The sequence below is a fragment of the Pan paniscus genome, chromosome 3, assembly GCF_029289425.2.
Source record: "Pan paniscus chromosome 3, NHGRI_mPanPan1-v2.0_pri, whole genome shotgun sequence".
Classification (NCBI taxonomy): Eukaryota; Metazoa; Chordata; class Mammalia; order Primates; family Hominidae; genus Pan; species Pan paniscus.
The window spans coordinates 144,371,723-144,391,051 of NC_073252.2; the positions used below are offsets into that span (position 1 = coordinate 144,371,723).

The 19,329-nt window shown below is 38.2% G+C and overlaps 1 protein-coding gene across 10 annotated transcripts in view; it reads right to left on the bottom strand.

Annotated features, from left to right (window-relative positions):
• SLC10A7 (solute carrier family 10 member 7) overlaps positions 1 to 18,894 on the bottom strand; it is a 264,913-nt gene extending 246,019 nt beyond the window's left edge. For 9 of the 10 annotated variants that reach the window (XR_010112047.1, XR_010112046.1, XR_010112045.1 and 6 more), the window contains exons 1-3: positions 15,015 to 18,894; positions 10,379 to 10,461; positions 2,848 to 2,984 (exon numbers count right to left, since the gene is read on the bottom strand). Coding sequence is in view for 6 of the 10 variants with exons in the window: in XM_003815848.5 (XP_003815896.1) it covers positions 2,848 to 2,984; positions 10,379 to 10,461; positions 15,015 to 15,114 (320 nt within the window). In the remaining 4 variants the exon portion in view is untranslated. The remainder of the gene's footprint in view (positions 1 to 2,847; positions 2,985 to 10,378; positions 10,462 to 15,014) is intronic. The other variant, XM_034959217.3, reaches the window with a different exon arrangement.
• Positions 18,895 to 19,329: the final 435 nt, after the last annotated feature.

A 19,329-nucleotide genomic window follows, 5' to 3' on the forward strand; every position in this document is an offset into this window, starting at 1 on the left:
CTCTTGGCAATTTTCTAGTATACGTTATTAACTATAGTTACCATGCTGTACAATAGATCTTCAGAAAGAATTCATATGTTTTCTGAAAAATAAACTTCCCCTCTGAATTTACATATTTTTTTTGATCAATGGGACCAGTTTTTTCCCTAATGATCCAGTTTGAAACTTTGAAGTTATATGTGACTCCTCTTGCTCCTCAAAAATCAATCTGTGGCTGGGCGCAGTGGCTCACGCCTTTAATCCCAGCACTTTGGGAGGCTGAGGTGGGCAGATCACGAGGTGAAGAGATTGAAACCATCCTGGCCAACATGGTGAAACCCCGTCTCTACTAAAAATACAAAAATTAGCTGGGCATGGTGGCGGGCACCTGTAATCCCAGCTACTCAGGAGGCTTGAGGCAGGAGAATCACTTGAACCCGGGAGGCAGAGGTTGCAGTGAGCTGAGATTACGCCACTGCACTCCAGCCTGGTGACAGAGTGAGACTCTGTCTCAAAAAATAAAAATAAAAATAAAAATAAATCAATCTGTCACCATAACTAACTTTCCAGTTTCCTCCATGACTACTGCCACCATCATCCCTGTCCAGATGCTTCTCAGCCAATCTGGACACTTAAAAAGGCCTATTCAATGTTCCCTCTACCTCACTCTGTCCCTTTACTATGCAAGGTAAGGAGCATGTGCTCAGAACATCTTTATTTCAACAACTTAAACATGATTATGCAACCCCTTCAAGTTAATATACTAAGTATGTACTTTCAAATTATGGAGGGGAAGGGAAAAAACACTAAGCCAGGAAGAGCTTTCTCTAAGTGAATTACGGTAAGTGTACACTCCTTTAAGTTCAACATCTTGAAGTCAGAATTGTTTGTTTTATTTAGCATATTGAGAGTCCAAGCTGTCCAACTAATCTTCCTTAGTAGCCACTTTTAAACATGTTGTTATTCACTTGTTGAGCATTTTTAACAGCTCTCTCTCCATCATCTATAGCTTCAAATGCAAACTCCTCAGCCCAGTAATTCAGGCCTTCTGCAAGCCGACCCTATGGAAATATTTTATCTTTGTATCTCATTAATGCCGCATTTTTGAAATCTCTACGAGTACCCAACCTTTGCTGAACTGCTTATTCTTTAACTGATTACACCACTCATCTGAAAAATCACATGGTGCCCCATTTTGGTGATTACTAGGAGGCATATATATATATGTCCTTTATAACCAACTAGGTTGGAAGTTCCCAGAAGACCACAAAAATGAGTAAATATCTTTGTATTCCTTGAGTGGCCTACACATGGCAGATATTCAGTAACTATTGGTTCTTGATATGCATAATACATTTTTGCTCTAAAATGATGTCATCATATTTATGTGGCATTTTACACTTTTTGGTGAAATTTTATGTTCATTCTCTGAAACTAAATCTGGCCAAAATGGCACTCTTGATTTCCACCATGCCTCCTAACCTAGTTTTCCCCTCTTAAGTAAATGATGCTACCAATTACCCAGTGGTTCATACCTAAAACCCAGAAGTCATGCTTGGTTCCTCTGTACTCCTTCTACATCCTCCTCACCCATCACTGCTGAAAGCTCTACTGTAAAATCTATCTGGCACACATTCATTCCTCTCTATTGAACTGCTACCTCACCACTACTCTCTGAGTTGATTTCTCTCAGGCCCCTCTACTATCTCTTCTACACATAGTTATCAGAAGAATCATTTGCAAACATAAATCAGACCACATCACTCTCTCATTCCAATCCCTCCAGTAGCTTCCTGTAGCACTCAGAATAAAATCTGCATGCTGTACCACGGCCTATAAGGCTCTACATACCTCATTCCTGCCTACTTTTATACCACTAGGACATGGTATTTTTCCTCTACATCACCAGGCTCTGGCCTTCCTGGCTGCTTTACTGACTGGAAAACTCAACAGGCTTGATCCTGCCCTAGAGCCTTTGTACATTATGTTTCCTTTCCCTAGAACATTCTGCCCCCAGAACTCTGAAATCTAAATTAATCAAAAGCCTGCCCACCCAACCCCTTTCACATATCTCACTGTTTTGTTCTTTTTACATCATTTATCTCTATCTTGCTCATCTACTTACTTGTTTATTGATACAACACCCCCTGAGACTCCCCAACATGCAAAACTAACAGGCATTTCACTGTTGTTTCTCCAATATTTATAATAACTCCTGAAACAAAGTAGAAGCTAAATAAATAACTTGAATCAATGAATATGCAATTTCAATTGATATCCCCAACATCATTGGTAAGTAAGCAGTAAAAGTATGATTATCCTCCTTTTCTAGACAGGGAAATTGACATTAAAAACTATTTAAAAACTTTGCTCAAAGTCACATAGTATGTTAGGGATATGGTCAGAATTCAATCTTCAGGCTCTAAGTTCAACTATTATATCAAACATAAAACAATGAAAAGGTAACGTTTGTCCCACATATATGTATGTTTTCTTCCTTAAACATTTCTAAAACACACATTATACTCAGCTATTATCTAATTAATTGACATCCAATTGACTTGCATACAGATCTTACATCTGCTAGTCCTTCTCATTTTTCTTCCAAGACCACTCTTTAAAATTCTCAGAAAAGTGCTCGTCGTAAAACCACAGGATGAAGCATGAGGGTGTATCTTAAGATTCTGTTAATTATTTGATGAACCTCCTTGATGAAATACTATTGTTTTAAAGGAAAACAAAGATGTGTTTTTACTTCCTTTTAAGATAGTACACATAAGCCCTTTTGTATATAGTTGCCATAGAAACAATAATGTCTCTAGAGATGCCCCATTAAAAGTGGACCCACTTTTAAAGATTTAAACATACCCTTTTAAAAGCCATTCGTTGATGGGTGTGATTGATAAAAGCTGAAGAAAAAGCCATATTGTTGCTGGGAAGAATGCAAGAGTAAAGATCTGAATAAAAAGATGCAGTTTTAGATGCACCAAAGCACTGGTCAGCTCCTGGAAAAATTAAGGAAACAAAATAAACAAAGGTAAGAAAACTATTCCTGAAAGGAGATCCCTACTAAAATAACATCACATGAGTTAGTTCTTAATTTTGAGTTTTTTCATAGCTAAAATTTTTATCTATAAGTATATGCATACAAGACAGAATGCAAGATAAAAAAGTTACTCATGAAGGCTATAAAGTATTTTTGTTTAAAATTTCTTAAATTTTTTTTTTTTTTGAGATGGAGTTTTTGCTCGTCGCCCAGGCTGGAGTACAGTGGCGCGATCTTGGCTCACTGCAACCTCCGTCCCCCAGTTTCAAGGGATTCTCCTGCATCAGCCTCCTGAGTAGTTTGGACTACAGGTGCCTGCCACCACCATGCCCTCCTAATTTTTGTATTTTAGTAGGATGGGGTTTCACCATGTTGGGCAGAATGGTCTTGATCTCCTGACCTCATGATCTGCCCCCCTCAGCTTCCCAAAGTGCTGGGATTACAGGCATGAGCCACCACGCCTGGCCTAAAATTTTTTAAATGTTCTTATTCTAATTTCTTTACAATACACAATAAGCCCTAACAAATCAGATGTGTAAAATTCTGGACCAGGACTAAGCTAACTATACTTCATACTAGTATAGATTTGGGGATTGTTGAACAACGTACATGTATGTTTACCTACATAAAATAATAAATCTTTTCAAAAAAACCTTAATAAGACCTATCACATTTCAACCAAATACAGTAATTAACCTCTATTCATTGCACCAAGGCTATAAGTCCTCAATTTGGCAAGATGTTACTGAATCTACAAATTAATACTTTAAAAAATATTTCCCTCAATGATAGTCTCTAATTCCAAATGGCATTTCCTTCCACAGTCTATTCACTAGATTCTTTGTTAACACTAACAGAATACCAGCTTTATGCCATAATCTAAGCTTGTCACTTTACATGTTATCTCACTTAATCCTCACAAGAATCTCAGTAAGTAAATACTATTATCCCTGTTTTACCGATGAAGAAATTGAAGTTGAGGGCTACTATATGGTGAAGATCAGAACTAAATTTTCCGGCATGCTAGCAAACCCATGCCTGCTGCCCACTGCTGCCCCAATAGGGGGAAAAAAATGCACATTAAACATAAGAAACCAGGCACACGTTATGAGTTTGACAACTAAAAAAAGGATAATTAGTTAACCTCTAGGATTCAAATATATATAAACTCACAAATACTTGCATTTGAGTTTATATTGTGTTGAAATAAAAACAAAATGGAAAACTAAAATAAAAGAAAACTGGAAAGTGCTAGAAAAACTATAGTCCTTTAAAACAAGCAAGTGATTATTAAAACATATTCAACTATGCCAGAGAGTTACTGGTTGTAAGTATAGAACTGCAATGGCCCCTTTGTTCAGGTAAGATGTTCAAGAGATCCTCAGCCTCAGGGACATTAGCCAAAGTTTATCAGTTTAATCAACAGTACGTTAATGCAGACTCATTCGCTCATCACCACATTCTGAGATTAGTCTCATCACTTCCCACTGTCTACTTCCCTGTGTGGAGATACACACAGCAGTTCCTTCCTGTTAGGTCACAAGACATCCCTAAATGACATCTAAAGAATTTCTAGCGATCTGAGTATAATTTAGGACCACTAGAAAACACTCAGCCTACCAGAAGTCATATTAGGTCCTGGGATCAGACCTAAGAGAAAGCAAGCCATCCTTACAGTGAATCAGAATTCTTAGAGCTCTACTCCAGAGAAAACTTGAGCACCAGCAGTTCCAGAGAATTCTCAACAGCCTTGAAGCCAAATCTCATTTAAATATACTCAGAGGCATTTGATAAACACTAAACAAATATTAGTATTTTTATTTTTTAAAATACTGTAATGAAATGATTAGCCAGAATACACTAAGGCATTTGCATATACTCTTTTTTTGTTTTTTTTTTTTTTTGAGATGGAGTTTTGCTCTTGTCATCCAGGCTGAAGAGCGATGGTGCGATCTCGGCTCACTGCAACCACTGCCTCCTGAGTTCAAGCGATTCTCCTGCCTCCACCTCCCAAGTAGCTGGGATTACAGGCGCCCACCACCACATCCAGCTAATTTTTGTATTTTGAGTAGAGATGGGGTTTTGACATGTTGGCCAGGCTTGTCTGGAACTCCTGACCTCAGGTGATCCACCCGCCTCGGCCTCCCCAAGTGCTGGGATTACAGGCATGAGCCCCCGTGCCCGGACTGCATATACTTCTGACAGGAATAAAAAATGGCATAACTTTTCTGAAAATTAATTTGGTAATATATATCAACGACTATATAATTCATATTCTTGGACCCCAGAATTTTATGACTAGGAATTTATCCTAAAGATATAAAAATGTGATTGTAAACATTTATACACAAAATTGATCATCACAGTGTTATCTATTCGAGCAAAATCTGGAAACAAATGTCCAAAAATAAGAGAATCATTTAAAAAGTTAAAATCTAATTGGAGTGTTATGAGCTATTAAATACTTTGTTGATGAGAATGCAGGTGTACAGAATCTCTCCCCTACTTTATCAATAGGTGTATAAATTGGCATAACCTATAGAGAGCAACCTGGCAACTCATTCCTTCATTTAAGTAATACTTACTGAGCACCTGGCACCATTCTAGGTACTTGGAATATCTGTTACAACTTAAACTACATATATCATTTGACCTAGCAATTCCACTTCCAGGAATTTATCCTTCACATATGTTTCCAAATATAGGAAATAATATATTTTTATCCTTTGCAACATGTTTGTAATAGCAAAACCTTGTAAATTAACTAAATGTTCATCAATAGAGGACAACAAAAATACATCATGACACATCCGTACAACAGAATACTATTTGATGTACAAAAAAAAGGGCTTATTTATGTGTTGAGATGAAACAATGTACAAGACACATTTTTTAAGTAAAATAAGTTAAGGTGCCAAAGAGTATGAAATACAATCTGTAGGGAAGTAGAATATGCATGTATATGTTTCACATGGAATATCTCTGGAAAGGTACGCAGAAATTGTTAACATTGTTTGTCTCCAGAGAAGAAAACTGGATAGTTGGTGGAAGAGTGAAAAAAAAAAGACTTATACATATCTTTATACCTTTCAATTCTGAACTATGTAAATAAATCACATGTTCATAAAAGTAAGTAACGTATACATTTTTGTTATACTATATAAAGAAAATATAAATAATATTAAATTACATTAAAAGTATACAATGTTACATGAAAAGAATAGGATAAGATTACGTGTGTATGTGTATAGATCCGCAATATGTGTATAAACATACTACATTCACATACAATTTTATTTGTAAAATATTATGCATATAAAACATATTTTTTAAAAAGGGCTAAAAAATGGATGTTAATAGTTAATAGTAGTCATTTTTAATCTTTCTAATCTTTCTATAATAAGTAAATACCACTTTTATTACAACAGAAACAAGTTATAAAAACTAAAATGTGCTTAGAAAATACTGCTGACCTAATAAATGACAATTAGAAATTGCCATTGCATCAGAATGATGGTACAGTAAAGAACCCAGCAAAACAAGTCACAACAACCAACCATGTTGGCTCACAAGGGGCCTCTTAACAATAGGGAAGTGCTTCTAAGAAAGAGTTTCAAGACTTTCACAAAATCCCAGCGTCATATATTTTCCATATCTTCTGCATACAACCATAAAGATAAAACAAGGTAATAAAAGAAAATAACAAGCAAGTAAACCCTGTAAATTCCAAAATAGTTATTATTCCATACATACCCATGTAGAATTTTGAGCCACATAGTCAAATAAATGCCATCATGAATAATCAAAAAGTTGGCTCTGCATCATAGTTTGTTTATTCATATGTAATAAGGTCAAAATCCATTAAAATAAACTTAAGAAGACACTCCACATCATTTACTGATTATACCAGAGTCTCATTGACAGCATCAAGCATTGCTTAAAACCAGAGCTCTAATTGGGACGTAGAAATATTTTCATTAGACACCGATTTCTCTTGTAACCCTTTATCTGACCATCTCATTCATTTGCTGAGAGTCAGGCTCATAGCTCTGGGCTTGAAACAAACAGCACGAGTCCAAAGTTTAGAGTTTGCTATATTTGCTTTTCTGCTAATAGGATAAAAGATAATAATTTTTACAGAAAAATTAAAACCTGCATCTTCTGCCCTACTCAGGACCTTTTCTCAGCCCCTGAGTCTCCTGCTCACCTTTGTTTCTATCCCCAGCACCGTGCCTTGTGGCCATAAGCACTTAATTGATATTTGTTTAAACGAATTCGCCCTGCCACAGTCGGCTAAGTGACAAAGCCTCTGAAACTACAGGTTTGAAGTGAACTAAATATGAATTTTAAATGTAACCATATTTCACTTCAATACAACAAAATTTCAAAAAACTGGAAGTTAATAGTCATAAAACTGAAGACTCAGCATTGCATTAGCACAGTGTCCTTTATAATTTTAACAAATTACTAAAACAAATTTTAGAATACATGTCATTAAATCAACGTATGAGTCATATAAGAAATGTTCAATATAAATCAAACTTGAATGGGACCAACACAAATGCTTCCAAATAAACTCAAGTCAATAATAATTCACTGTCTCTTGTATGCAAAAATGAACTATTTTAGGACCTAATAAGACATAGAAATCGTAATCCCCACTGAAATGAATTTAGGATTACTAACTAGTAAACAAATATGACTGCTACCTCCTAAGTTACAAGTTACCCATGAAATTAGCAGGCTTTAGAAGTGGTTTAATATTACACAGTGATACAATCTAGGACATCTTAAGTTAAATGGCTTTTGAAAATGACTTAATGTTGTATTCTTTTGAAAAGCGCTTTTGATGGAAGAAATGGCTTTGATTGCTGCTTAGATACCACGATAAAGCATGAGATCACGGCATTTCATTAGATCCAAATTAGCTGGATGACTCTGAAGGTTTCTTAGGTGCTTACAAAAGAAGTCAGTCCTTAGAGAAATGCTGACAGCTGTGGCATTCTTCCTTCTTCAACTCCTGCATCCCACAAAGTTGGCTGCTTCACAGAATCGCATTAAGTAAGAAGCTAAGGAGTGAGAGAAATCAAGTTGCTTTCTGGACTTCCCATGGCACAAGTTACAGCTGTAGCCATTAAGCAGCCACCAGGGGACATAGAGCAACGCCCCAAGTAAAGGACTTGGGTTAGAAAGCAGTTCCATAAAGAGCATTAGCCAAGGTCAGCAGGAAGACCTCCAAGCAAGATCAGTCCAACATTATGGTAGTAGCAAATATCTTTCTGTATCACTGTGCCCCACATTTGAGAACAAATATTAGAACTCATATGTTGACAGAAAAAAAGCCTGTGTAAGTAGTAATTATGGTCCTCTCATATCAATATTGTTTACCAAAACTGGAATTTGACATACTAGGAAATCTCATCCCATGTCAGTTATTTTCAGAAAAGCAGGTAATCACAGAAAATATTTACAATTCTTGAGACACAATTTATCAGCTATAGACACTACACAATGATCCTACGTATATCAAAAAATACCCCAATGAGGCCGGGTGTGGTGGCTCATGCCTGTAATCCCAACACTATGGGAGGCTGAAGTGGGTGAATCATTTGAGGTCAGGAGTTCAAGACCAGCCTGGCCAATGTAGTGAAACCCCACCTCTATTAAAAATACAGAAATTAGCCGGGCATGGTGGTGGGTGCCTGTAGTCCCAGCTATTCAGGAGGCTGAGGCAGGAGAATCACTTGAACCCGGGAGGCGGAGGTTGCAGTGAGCCGTGATCACGCTACTGCCCTCCAGCCTGGGCGACAGAGTGAGATTCCATCTCAAAAAACAAAAAACAAACAAACAAAAAAATCCAATGAAAAGATTTATACCAACCAATGGCTACAGAATACATAAATTTAGTAAAGTCATATTTTTTCCATGTTGCTACTAGGATGATCTAAGAAGGAGATAACTAAATTTAGTCTTCATTCCAATCACACTTAAAATAAATAAAGGTAAGACATGATGCTGGACCAGAATCTTAATTTTTAAAGCCATTTCCAAAAACAAAATACCTTCTTATAGTGAGATATTCCCATCTATATAAGAACAGGATGTTAGAATGATATTTTATGTAATTTCTTCAAGACCAAATGGGTATTTTCTCCTCTTTTTTTTTCTTCCATTGTAAGTTAAAAGAGAATCATAAATTCTACTCATTCCTCTATCACACGTAAATGTAAAAATGTCTGGATTTCTTTACTTTCAAGAGAATCTCATGTTCAGTGAAACCTGAATCAGTAAATCAGTAAATAACATTACATATATAGGTGTGGGGTGTGTGTGTGTTTGTGTGTGTGTGTGTGTATACACACACACATTTGACACATATATGCATGTGTATATGTATATGTGTATATATGTATATACACATATACATATATATGTATATGTGTATATATGTATATACACATATACATATATATGTATATGTGTATATACATATATACACATATACATATATATGTATCTGTATATATACACATACATATGTGATTATAAGCTTTTGTTTCTGATATCCTAGAAGAAATGAAATAATATTTGCTAAAGAGAAGGGAACTTCTTCCATTGATTCTCTTCTTTGGGCTCGGGGGTATTTTGATTGTTATATAAGTGCTGATACCATGATAGATATAATTAGGACCTCTATTGAAGGATGTTGCTTACATGCTGTCCTGTGTGTGTACACATATGTCATATGTGTACATATGATATACACATATCACATATGTATGTATACACATATACATATATATACACATATACATATACACATACATATATGTGTCAAATGAAAAACATCAATATTTCTCTTAAGACATCTATTAATATTTAATAGATATGCTAAGGAACAATAAGCTTTTCTAAATAAAAATTAATTAAAAGTTATGACAAATTAAGCATTATTTGAACAGCATGAGTCCTGGGAACCAAAGATGATCCACAAAAGTTATGAAAACCAAACTGAACATCACCAGCTCAAATGTGCCCAGGCATAGCAGGCACCACTGTAGTTACCACCATAAGTTGAGGAAGAACTAAAGTAGATGCTTCAGTTCAGCTGTCATATTAAAAACATACTCATTATAACCACATCCTCAGGGCCCATGCTGCTCAACTGTACAGCTTTTATAATACACATATGTAGGAATGAAACACAAGTCCTTTGCCGACCAAGTTATCTTCTGCTATAGTGAATCCTTCAGATTATAGCTATAAACAGCTTACCAAAGGACTCTTAAATTTAAGGTAAGTACAAATTAAATTTTTCTCCCTGCTTTTCATGTGTCCCATAGATGACAGTACCTCTGTTTTCAATGATAGTCCACTGTTAAAGAATATTGTTGCAACAGCAATGTAGGATACAGTTATTTCTGGCTTCAGTGGTCCTAAAAAGAGAAAAAAGAGTTATTGTTAGAAAAGAATTTCAGTAGATAACTTGGCACAAAAGAAGAATCTATTTGTTCACACCTGTAATCCCAGCACTTTGGGAGGCCAAGGCGAGTAGAGCACTTGAGGCCAGGAGTTCAAGACCAGCCTGACCAACATGGCAAAACCCAGTCTTTACTAAAAATACAAAAATTAGCCAGGCATGGTGGTGCATGCCTGTAGTCCCAGCTCCTTGGGAGGCTGAGTGGGAGGATTACCTGAGCCCAGGAGACAGAGGTTGCAGTGAGCCGAGATCACGCCATTGCACTCCAGCCTGGGCAACAAAGCAAGACTCTGTCTCAAAATAATAATAATAATAACAATAATAATAATAATAATAACAACAACAACAATAATAATAATCTACTGCAGGACAACAAATGGTACTTTAGATATCAGTGTCACCCCTGGTGTCTTACTGTCCCAACAGAGGTAAGCATTTGTGTGATGCAGCCTAACTCCAGAGAGCATTTTCCAGAGGGCAAGGACCGTGGCTGTCTTGCTCAGCACAGTGTCTTCAGACCAGAAGAATAAAGAAGCACACAGGACAGCATGTAAGCAACATCCTTCAATAGAGGTCCTAATTATATCTATCATGGTATCAGCACTTATATAACAATCAAAATACCCCCGAGCCCAAAGAAGAGAATCAATGGAAGAAGTTCCCTTCTCTTTAGCAAATATTATTTCATTTCTTCTAGGATATCAGAAACAAAAGCTTATAATCACACATGCACTCAGTTCTGCCCAAGAGTATTCATTCTACAAATACTTATTGAGCACTTGCTATGTGAATGAGATAATGCATATAAAGTACTTAATAATATATTGCTATGACCGTAATTATTATTAAATTGTGCTAGGCCCTAGAGATATGTGGTGACCCAGCCAGGCCTGGTCCCTGCCTTCCAGGAAATCCTCTCTGGAGTTAGGATGGCAGCATTCAAATGTGTTAACACTGCGAGAACAATACTTAAAAGTATCATTTGTGAGTGGATATAAGTATCATTTGTGACATGTACACAATTGGCTTGAAGACCTAACGTGCTAACAAAAAACAACATTCTTTCAAAAAATGCAGTCCTGAGAAAATGACATTTTATACCTATATAGCAGTGGTTCTCCAGCAGTAGAAATCTTACCCTCCATGGACATTTGAAAATGTTTAGAAATGTTTTTTGGTTGTCATAACTTGGGGGATAGGATGTGCTACTAACATCTAGTGGGTAGAGATCAGGAATTCTATTAAACATCTTGGAAGGCATAGAACAGCCCCTCCAACAACAAAAATTATCATGTTCAAAATGTCAGTGTGCCAAGGCTGAGAAATCTTGGTACATGCCAACATTTAAAAACCTAAGATCATCTCACATTTGGCATCCTATTCAGTCTTCTTGTACTAGATTAAATAGTGTCCCCCGACTCCCAAAATTCATGCCCACCCAGAACCTGTGAATGTCACATTTTTGGAAATAGGGTCTTTGCAGATGTAATCAAGTTAAGATGAGGTCTTATTGGATTAGGAGGGACATTAATCCAATAACCGGTATTCTTAAAAGATGGAAATTTGGACACAGACACATGCACAAGGAAGATAGCCATGTGATGACAGAGGTGGAGACTGGAGTTATATTGCCACAAGCCAAGGAACGGCTGGCAACCACCACAAGCTAGAAGACTCAAAGGATTCTTTCCCAGATGTCCTTTGGAGGACATCTTGACCTCAGACTTCTGGCTTCTAGAACTGTGAGATAATAAATTTCTGTTGTACTGAGCCACCTGGTTCATGGTAATTTGTTGTGGCAGCCCTAAGAAACTAATACACTCACTTAAGCAAAACAACAGGACAACAATCATGGCTCCTCCATAGCCTGAAACCCTCCACTTGTTCGATATATGGACAGAAGACCAAGCTCAGAAAAAATCACCATATATATATATATATATATATAATATAATATATAATTAATTATATATTATGTATATAACATAATATATAATTAATATATATTATGTATATAACATAATATATAATTAATATATATTATGTATATAACATAATATATAATTAATATATATTATGTATATAAACATAATATATAATATAGGATACAATAATGTACATAATATATAATATACATAATATCTCAAGGCCCCTCTGAGAGAGAATATATATTATATATAATAATATATTTTATATAATATATAATACATTATTTAACATAATACATAATATTATCTATATATAGAGAGAGATGACCTACTATGTCTTAGGCATTTGTAGTACAACAATGAATAAAAGAAACAAAGATTTCCTCAAATGCTGTAATAAATTATTTAATATGCCTGGCATTTACACAAATCATTTTGCTGAGACCTAAGAAAAGGGAAAGAAAGGGAGAAGGCAAGTGCAAAAGGCATTACATTTGGGGGCAGTGAAGGCTGTTCAAAAACTTTTATAAGAGGTACATTATCTTTATATTTGTTAGTGAATCTGTCTCAGCAGCTCACACAGGTAATATTTCTTCAGCAGCTAAGCAAGGTGATTCAGGAGCAGATTTTAAAGTCAAGGAATCTGGCTTGCTTGGGAAGTAGAAGTTTCCCAGGAATTTTAAATACCCTGGTCTCCAATAGTTCCTCTTCCCTAAGCTAGCTACCTTAACGTAGAGAGAGTCACCTGGTATCTTCAACTGTAAAAGAAGCATATTGGCTTAAAACACTTTAAATATTCCCCTCCCACTCTTAACATTCTATTATAATTAAACAAAGGAATGAATTATCCTACATTAAAGACAGAAGGACTAGTGAAAATAGGAAATGGCATTTCTATGATACAATAATGTACCAAAATATTAATAAGCAGAGTCTATGGAACACATAAGTTTGCAGAATCTATCTCATACATGCCACTGCAGAAAAGCCCCACGGAAATGATTCAGCATTCAACACCTTTCTTCCCACAGAATATTTAGGAATGCAAGGTAAAAGATATTTTGCCAAACTTAGCCCCTGCAGATTTAAAGTTAAAGATCATACATCCTCTGTAATTTCATCTCAAAACTGAGCAAATAAGAGATCTAACACGAGAAGCGATAGCTAGTGAAGTATGCATTGCAAATCAGGCAAAGGTACTCTAAGTCTTACTATTCATTTAGCTCCGGGGATAGGGGGGTCTTCATTTGACAGACCTGATCTTCACAAGAGTTTCCCAAAAGTTCACAGAGCAGCAGTGTTAAAGAAGAAACTATTACCATCAATCAGAGGGAGAAACCACCAGGAATAACTGCTTTATTCTCATAGTTACATATTCTACACATTTTGTTCTAAGTTGAATACAGAAGAACATAATTTTAAAACAAACAATCCTTCATCTCCACAATTTTGGTTTAAATAATTCCTTTTAAAATGTTCCCGGAAGCTACTTCTAAACAGAGTAATGGGGTGGACGTTAAGGGGAGAAGGGACCACTACTGTTCTCCTAAGAGATCATTTCATTCACTTCCATCATGTTTTAACAAAAAGATAAAAATAACTTCAAATATCCTCCTGAGCGCTTCCTACTATGAAAGATTGTGCCTGTTCACCTCTATCCTTATTTGCTCCGGTTGCATGAGTTAGGTATTAAACCTGTCAATAAGCTTGGAAACTGACAAACAAGGTCAAAAAGACAAGCGAATTGAATAAATTCAATTAATGTTTATGAAAAGTAGTACAAGATTGTCTAAAGGTGTTGGGGGGGGCATAAAAAACTAATATTTCTAATGTTCCCACCAGTGCCCATCATCTCCAGTACAAAGCTCCCACTATTCAGAGATCTAAGTATGCTTTCAGTCCATCTACATTTCCTTGCCAAAACACACACTACACTACACTACACATAGTCTAACAGTCTGTATCTGTTAGACTGCTAGAATAGCAACTGAATCCCGGCAGCACACGGAAGTATGCTGTAATGAAGTGCCCTGTAATGAAAGAGTGCAACGTGTCAGTCGGCTTGGGAGTTTCTGGAGCGCCAGCAACTACAGCAAATCATCACTCTCCAACATGTGGGCCATAAAATCTGAGTTGGGGGCGGAGGTGTCCCTTTTCTTGTTTTTCCTCCACTTTTTTTTTTAATGTGGGGGCGGGGAGGACTCGAAAGTAGACTCGATAATGAGGTCCACTCCAAGATAGATACGGAACTCTTAGCAACCTAGATTCCCTTGGGATAGGATGCTACTTTGAAGGCAAGAGGAGTAAGTTTCATTCTCTGTAACCTCACTTCTTGACACTCAGGATAGTCATTGTTTGTCTACGGAAAAGGCTACCTGCGCTCAAATTCCTTTGCCTCGTTCCTAATTACAAGTTCCCTCTGGGGTTGGTAAATTAGAAAATCAGCAAAAGGGCCAAAGGCTGGTCAGTGCCCCCTAAAATTGGCAAGCGCTTGCAATGAGGGTTGCCCCACCTTTCCAAGACTCACAAATTAGTTCTGAAGTGGGAGCCGCGGTGGAGCCGACAGAGGTGCAGCACTTACCCCCATTCACCCCTATGGACGGCTCCAGTTTAGCTCCAGCGATCGCCAGCACTATTCCGACCATGAACCAGTCTTTCCTCATTCTCTCCAGCAGCCTCATATTTGTTAGGGTGGGTGGGTTTTGTTTATTTGTTTGGCTTTTTTTCTTTTCAAGCTCCGATCACCTAATCCTTGGAGCGTCTCCACACTTTCCTTGGTCCCTCCAGACATGCAGCAGAGCAAGTCAAATTGCCGATTGTAAAGTAAAGACCTGGGGGTTGCTCCGGCGGCTTTGAGGAGGGTTGGGAGTAGTAGTAGCCAGTGACAGGAAAGTCTCACTGAGCGCCGCCATCACTACCACGCGCCTCAGAATACACGCGCACCAACGCCCCCAGCGCCTCTGGCCGCGGGCTCGCAGGTGCAGATGCTTTGAAATGAAGAACTTGGACCAGGCCGACAAACGTGGGCGATCCGGCAAGGGAGGCTGGCCGCCGGATGGGGCTGACAAGCCCACCGCTGTCGAGACCTGCGGAACCTTCTGAATGACGAGGGGTCGGGGAGAGCGTCGTAAGGCGCCACAGCCAGCAAGCCTCACTGACTGTCCTTTTCTAACAAACCTTTAGGCACAGCCACCCACCCTTCTGGAGCATATCTCCATGGAGAGCCTCTCTTTTGCTGTGCCATGACTCCGCGGGCAGGGCTGACGTGTGCTTGGGGCAAGGGATTTCTCCGTTGAAGCTGCGGCAGCGGGGTGCAAGTTTGGAGACGCGCTTCTTCGGGACATTACGGCGCTTCCACGACGCTAGCGCTGACGTGTGCGCGGGGGGGAGGGGAGGCCACTCTGGATCTCCGAGTTCCCAGCCTGAGCTGCCGGAGTTAGAGGTGTCCGCGCGGGAAAGTGGCTCGCTGGTGGGCGGGGAGCCTTAGCCCTGGCGGTGGGTTGAAAATCCGGCGCTGGGCAGATGCCCACGTTCGCTGGACCCCTGCTTGCCGGCGTCCGCTACAACCCAAGGAAGGTGGGCCCGACCTCGCCAGGTCGCTCGCCTGCGGGTGGGCATTTGGTCCGGATCCCCTTCCCTCTGCGGCCCACACCTGTCTCCGGGACTGGGGAGGGCTGCAGGGATCGGGGCAGATCTGCCTTTGCGGGCCGAGAGTGACAGCTGAAGTCTCCCCACCAACTAAGCTACTCGCGGGCGGAGTGGGGTCTGCGCTGGCAAGCCCCTGGGCGCGCGGGTGCCCGCTCTGGCTTGCCCCCAGGGCTGACTTACCCAAGCCACAGGAAAACTCTGGGAAGAGGGTCGCGGATTCCAACGCGGAAGTGGTGGGGGATTGAGTCTGAGAGGTTGGGGAGTCCTACCTTCCATTGCCACGAGTGCTAGTTCTATCTGCCAGTTTCTTCCTTGAAATGTCTTGTGGCAACCAGTGACATTGATGGTTTCATGAATGGACTTCCTACCGGTAGACCCTGCAAGAGCATGAACTCCACAGTATCATTCATCCAAATGAAGAAAGAAAGAAAATAATATGTGATATTTTGAAATAACCTGGCATCTGCCACTTAAATGGTTAAAAAGAACTTAAGGTTTGGAAGAGATTGTTTCGTGATGACAGACTTTAATTCTGAATTTATTCAAAGCTGGAAAGACACTCGTCGTGTCATTTCCTCTATTTAATTTAGCTTTATCTTGATGGCAAGACTTCCAGAAACTAAGCCACTTTAAGAGTTGTGCTCCCAGTTGTAGGTTACACAGTACCAAGTGTCATCTAATTATACATCAGGCAACATGAAAAAAAATTAATTTCAAGATAAAAAGAACTTAACAGGGAGACATAGATGACATTAAGCAGTTTACTCTGAAAAGAGACAGGTACATGAAATATGATAAAATTTGATGTCAGGCAGTCAGAAGATAAGTGAAGATAAATGAAAGATAGTTTACAACATAATTATTTTCTTATAGTAATTTCTTAGTAGGTTAAAGAGTCATACGTCTCAGTCATTGAAGGGATAGTTTTGTATTAAAACATCATTAAACATTAAGTTTACAGAAATTGAGCTGTTTTAACTGTACAGCTGTTCACAAATTATTTACTAATACCTCTTTGATCTGTGTAGAGCAGAATCTAACTCAGAGATTTTTTTGTTCTGCTTTTAATGGTACTTAAAGGAAAAGAATATAATGTACCGTGAATTATATTCTCTTAAGGCCTGTATTTGTTTGCTGTGGATGCTGAAACAAATACTCGAACTTGGATGCCTTCAAACAACAGAAATTTATTATCTCACAGTTCTGGAGGACAGAAGTCCAAAATCAAGATTTTGGCAGAGCCATACTCCCGCTGAAGGCTCTAGGGGAGAGTCCTTCCTTGCCTTTTCTAGTTTCTGGTGGTGCCTTCCTTGGCTTGTAGCTAGAGTGTTCCAATCTCTGCCACTGTTTTCACATCACATTCTCCTCTGTATTTCTTTCTAGTGGCCACATTATTCTAGTTTCTGCATCCATCTTCACGTTGCACCTCCTTTTCTGTGTATCTTTTATAAAGACACTTGTCATTGGATTTAGGGCCTACCCAGATAATCCAAAATGATCTCTCAAGAGCCTTAACTCAATCACAGTAGTCCCCCCTTATCCTGGAAGGATACATTCCAAGAACCTTAGGTAGATGCCTGAAACTGCTGGTTGTACTGAACCCTATCTATATATGCTATGGTATTTTTTCTTATACATACATTCCTATGATGATAATTTTTAGTTTATATTATTAGGCACAATAAGAGATGAACAATAATTAATACAGTCAGGCATTGCTTAACCACCGGGTTACATTCTAAGAAATGCATGGTTAGACGATTTCATCATTAGAGAAACATCATAGAGCGTACTTACACAAACCTAAATAATGTAGTGTACAACACACCTAGACTATATGGTATAGCCTATTGTTCCTAGGCTGCAAACCTATACAGCATGTTACTATACTGAATACTGTAGGCAGTTGCAACACAGTGGTATTTGTGTATCTAAACATATCTAAACATAGAAAAATTACAGTATAAGAGGTTTTTTTTTTAATGGAGTCAGGAGTAGTGGTGTGTGCCTCTAGTCCCAGCTACTTCGAGAGGGTGAGACGGGAGACTCACTTGAATCCAGGAGTTTGAGGCCAGTCTGAGTAACATAACAAGATTCCATTCCTTTAAAAAAAAAAATCGTGGTATACCTGTATAGAGCACTTACTATGAATGGAGCTTGTAGGACTGGAAGTTGTTCTGGGTGGGTCAGTGAGTGAGTGGTGAATGAATGTTAAGGCCTAGGACATTACACTATTGTAGATTTTATAAATACTATACTTGGGCTACATTTAATTTAACAGTTTTTAAATTCAGTAATAACTTACTGTAACTTTTAACTTTATAAACTTTTTAATTTTTTTACTTTTTGACTCTTGTTATAGCACTTAGCTTAAAACACATCGTACAGCTGTCCAAAATATTTTCTTTATATTCTTATTCTATAAGTTTTTTCTATTTACATTTTTGTTTTTACTTTTCTAAACTTTAAAAAAAAAAAAAAACTAAGACACACACGTATTGGCCTAGGCCTGCACATGGTCAGGATCGTTAATATCACTGACTTCTACCTCCACATCTTGTCCCTGTAGAAGATCTTTAGGAGCAGTAACCTATGTAGAGCAGTCATCTTATATGATAACAATGCCTTCTTCCAGAATACCTCCTGAAGGACCTACCTCAGTCTCTTTGGGAGATGTTGCTCTTTTCAGAAATATGCCTATGGTGTTTTGCCTGATTTCTTTCTTTCATCATAGATTTGCATAAATAATTTGTCGCATTATGACATTACAATAACTACATTTTCACTAGATAATAGGAATTTTTCAGCTTCATTATAGTCCTTTTTTTTTTTTTTTTTTAAGAAAGCAGGTCTCTGTTGCACAGGCCTGAGTGCAGTGGTGCGATCATAGCGTACTACAGCCTTGAGCTCCTGGGCTCAAGTGATCCCGCCTCAGCTTCCCGAGTAGCTGGGACCACAGGTACACACTGCCACACCCAGCAGCTTCATTATAGTCTTATGGGATCACTGTCTTGACCAGAACGTCATATGTAGCACATGACTAATAAAATAGAACAATTAAGTTTAAAAAAATAGGGAGATTACTTGAACATAAGCAGTGTGATACCACAACAGTATCTGATAACCAAGATGGCTACTAAGTGACTAAGGACAGGTAGTGTCTACAGTGTGGATATGCTGGACAAAGGAAGGATTTATGTCCTGGACAGTGCAAGATTTTATCACACTACTCAGAACAGCTTACTGAG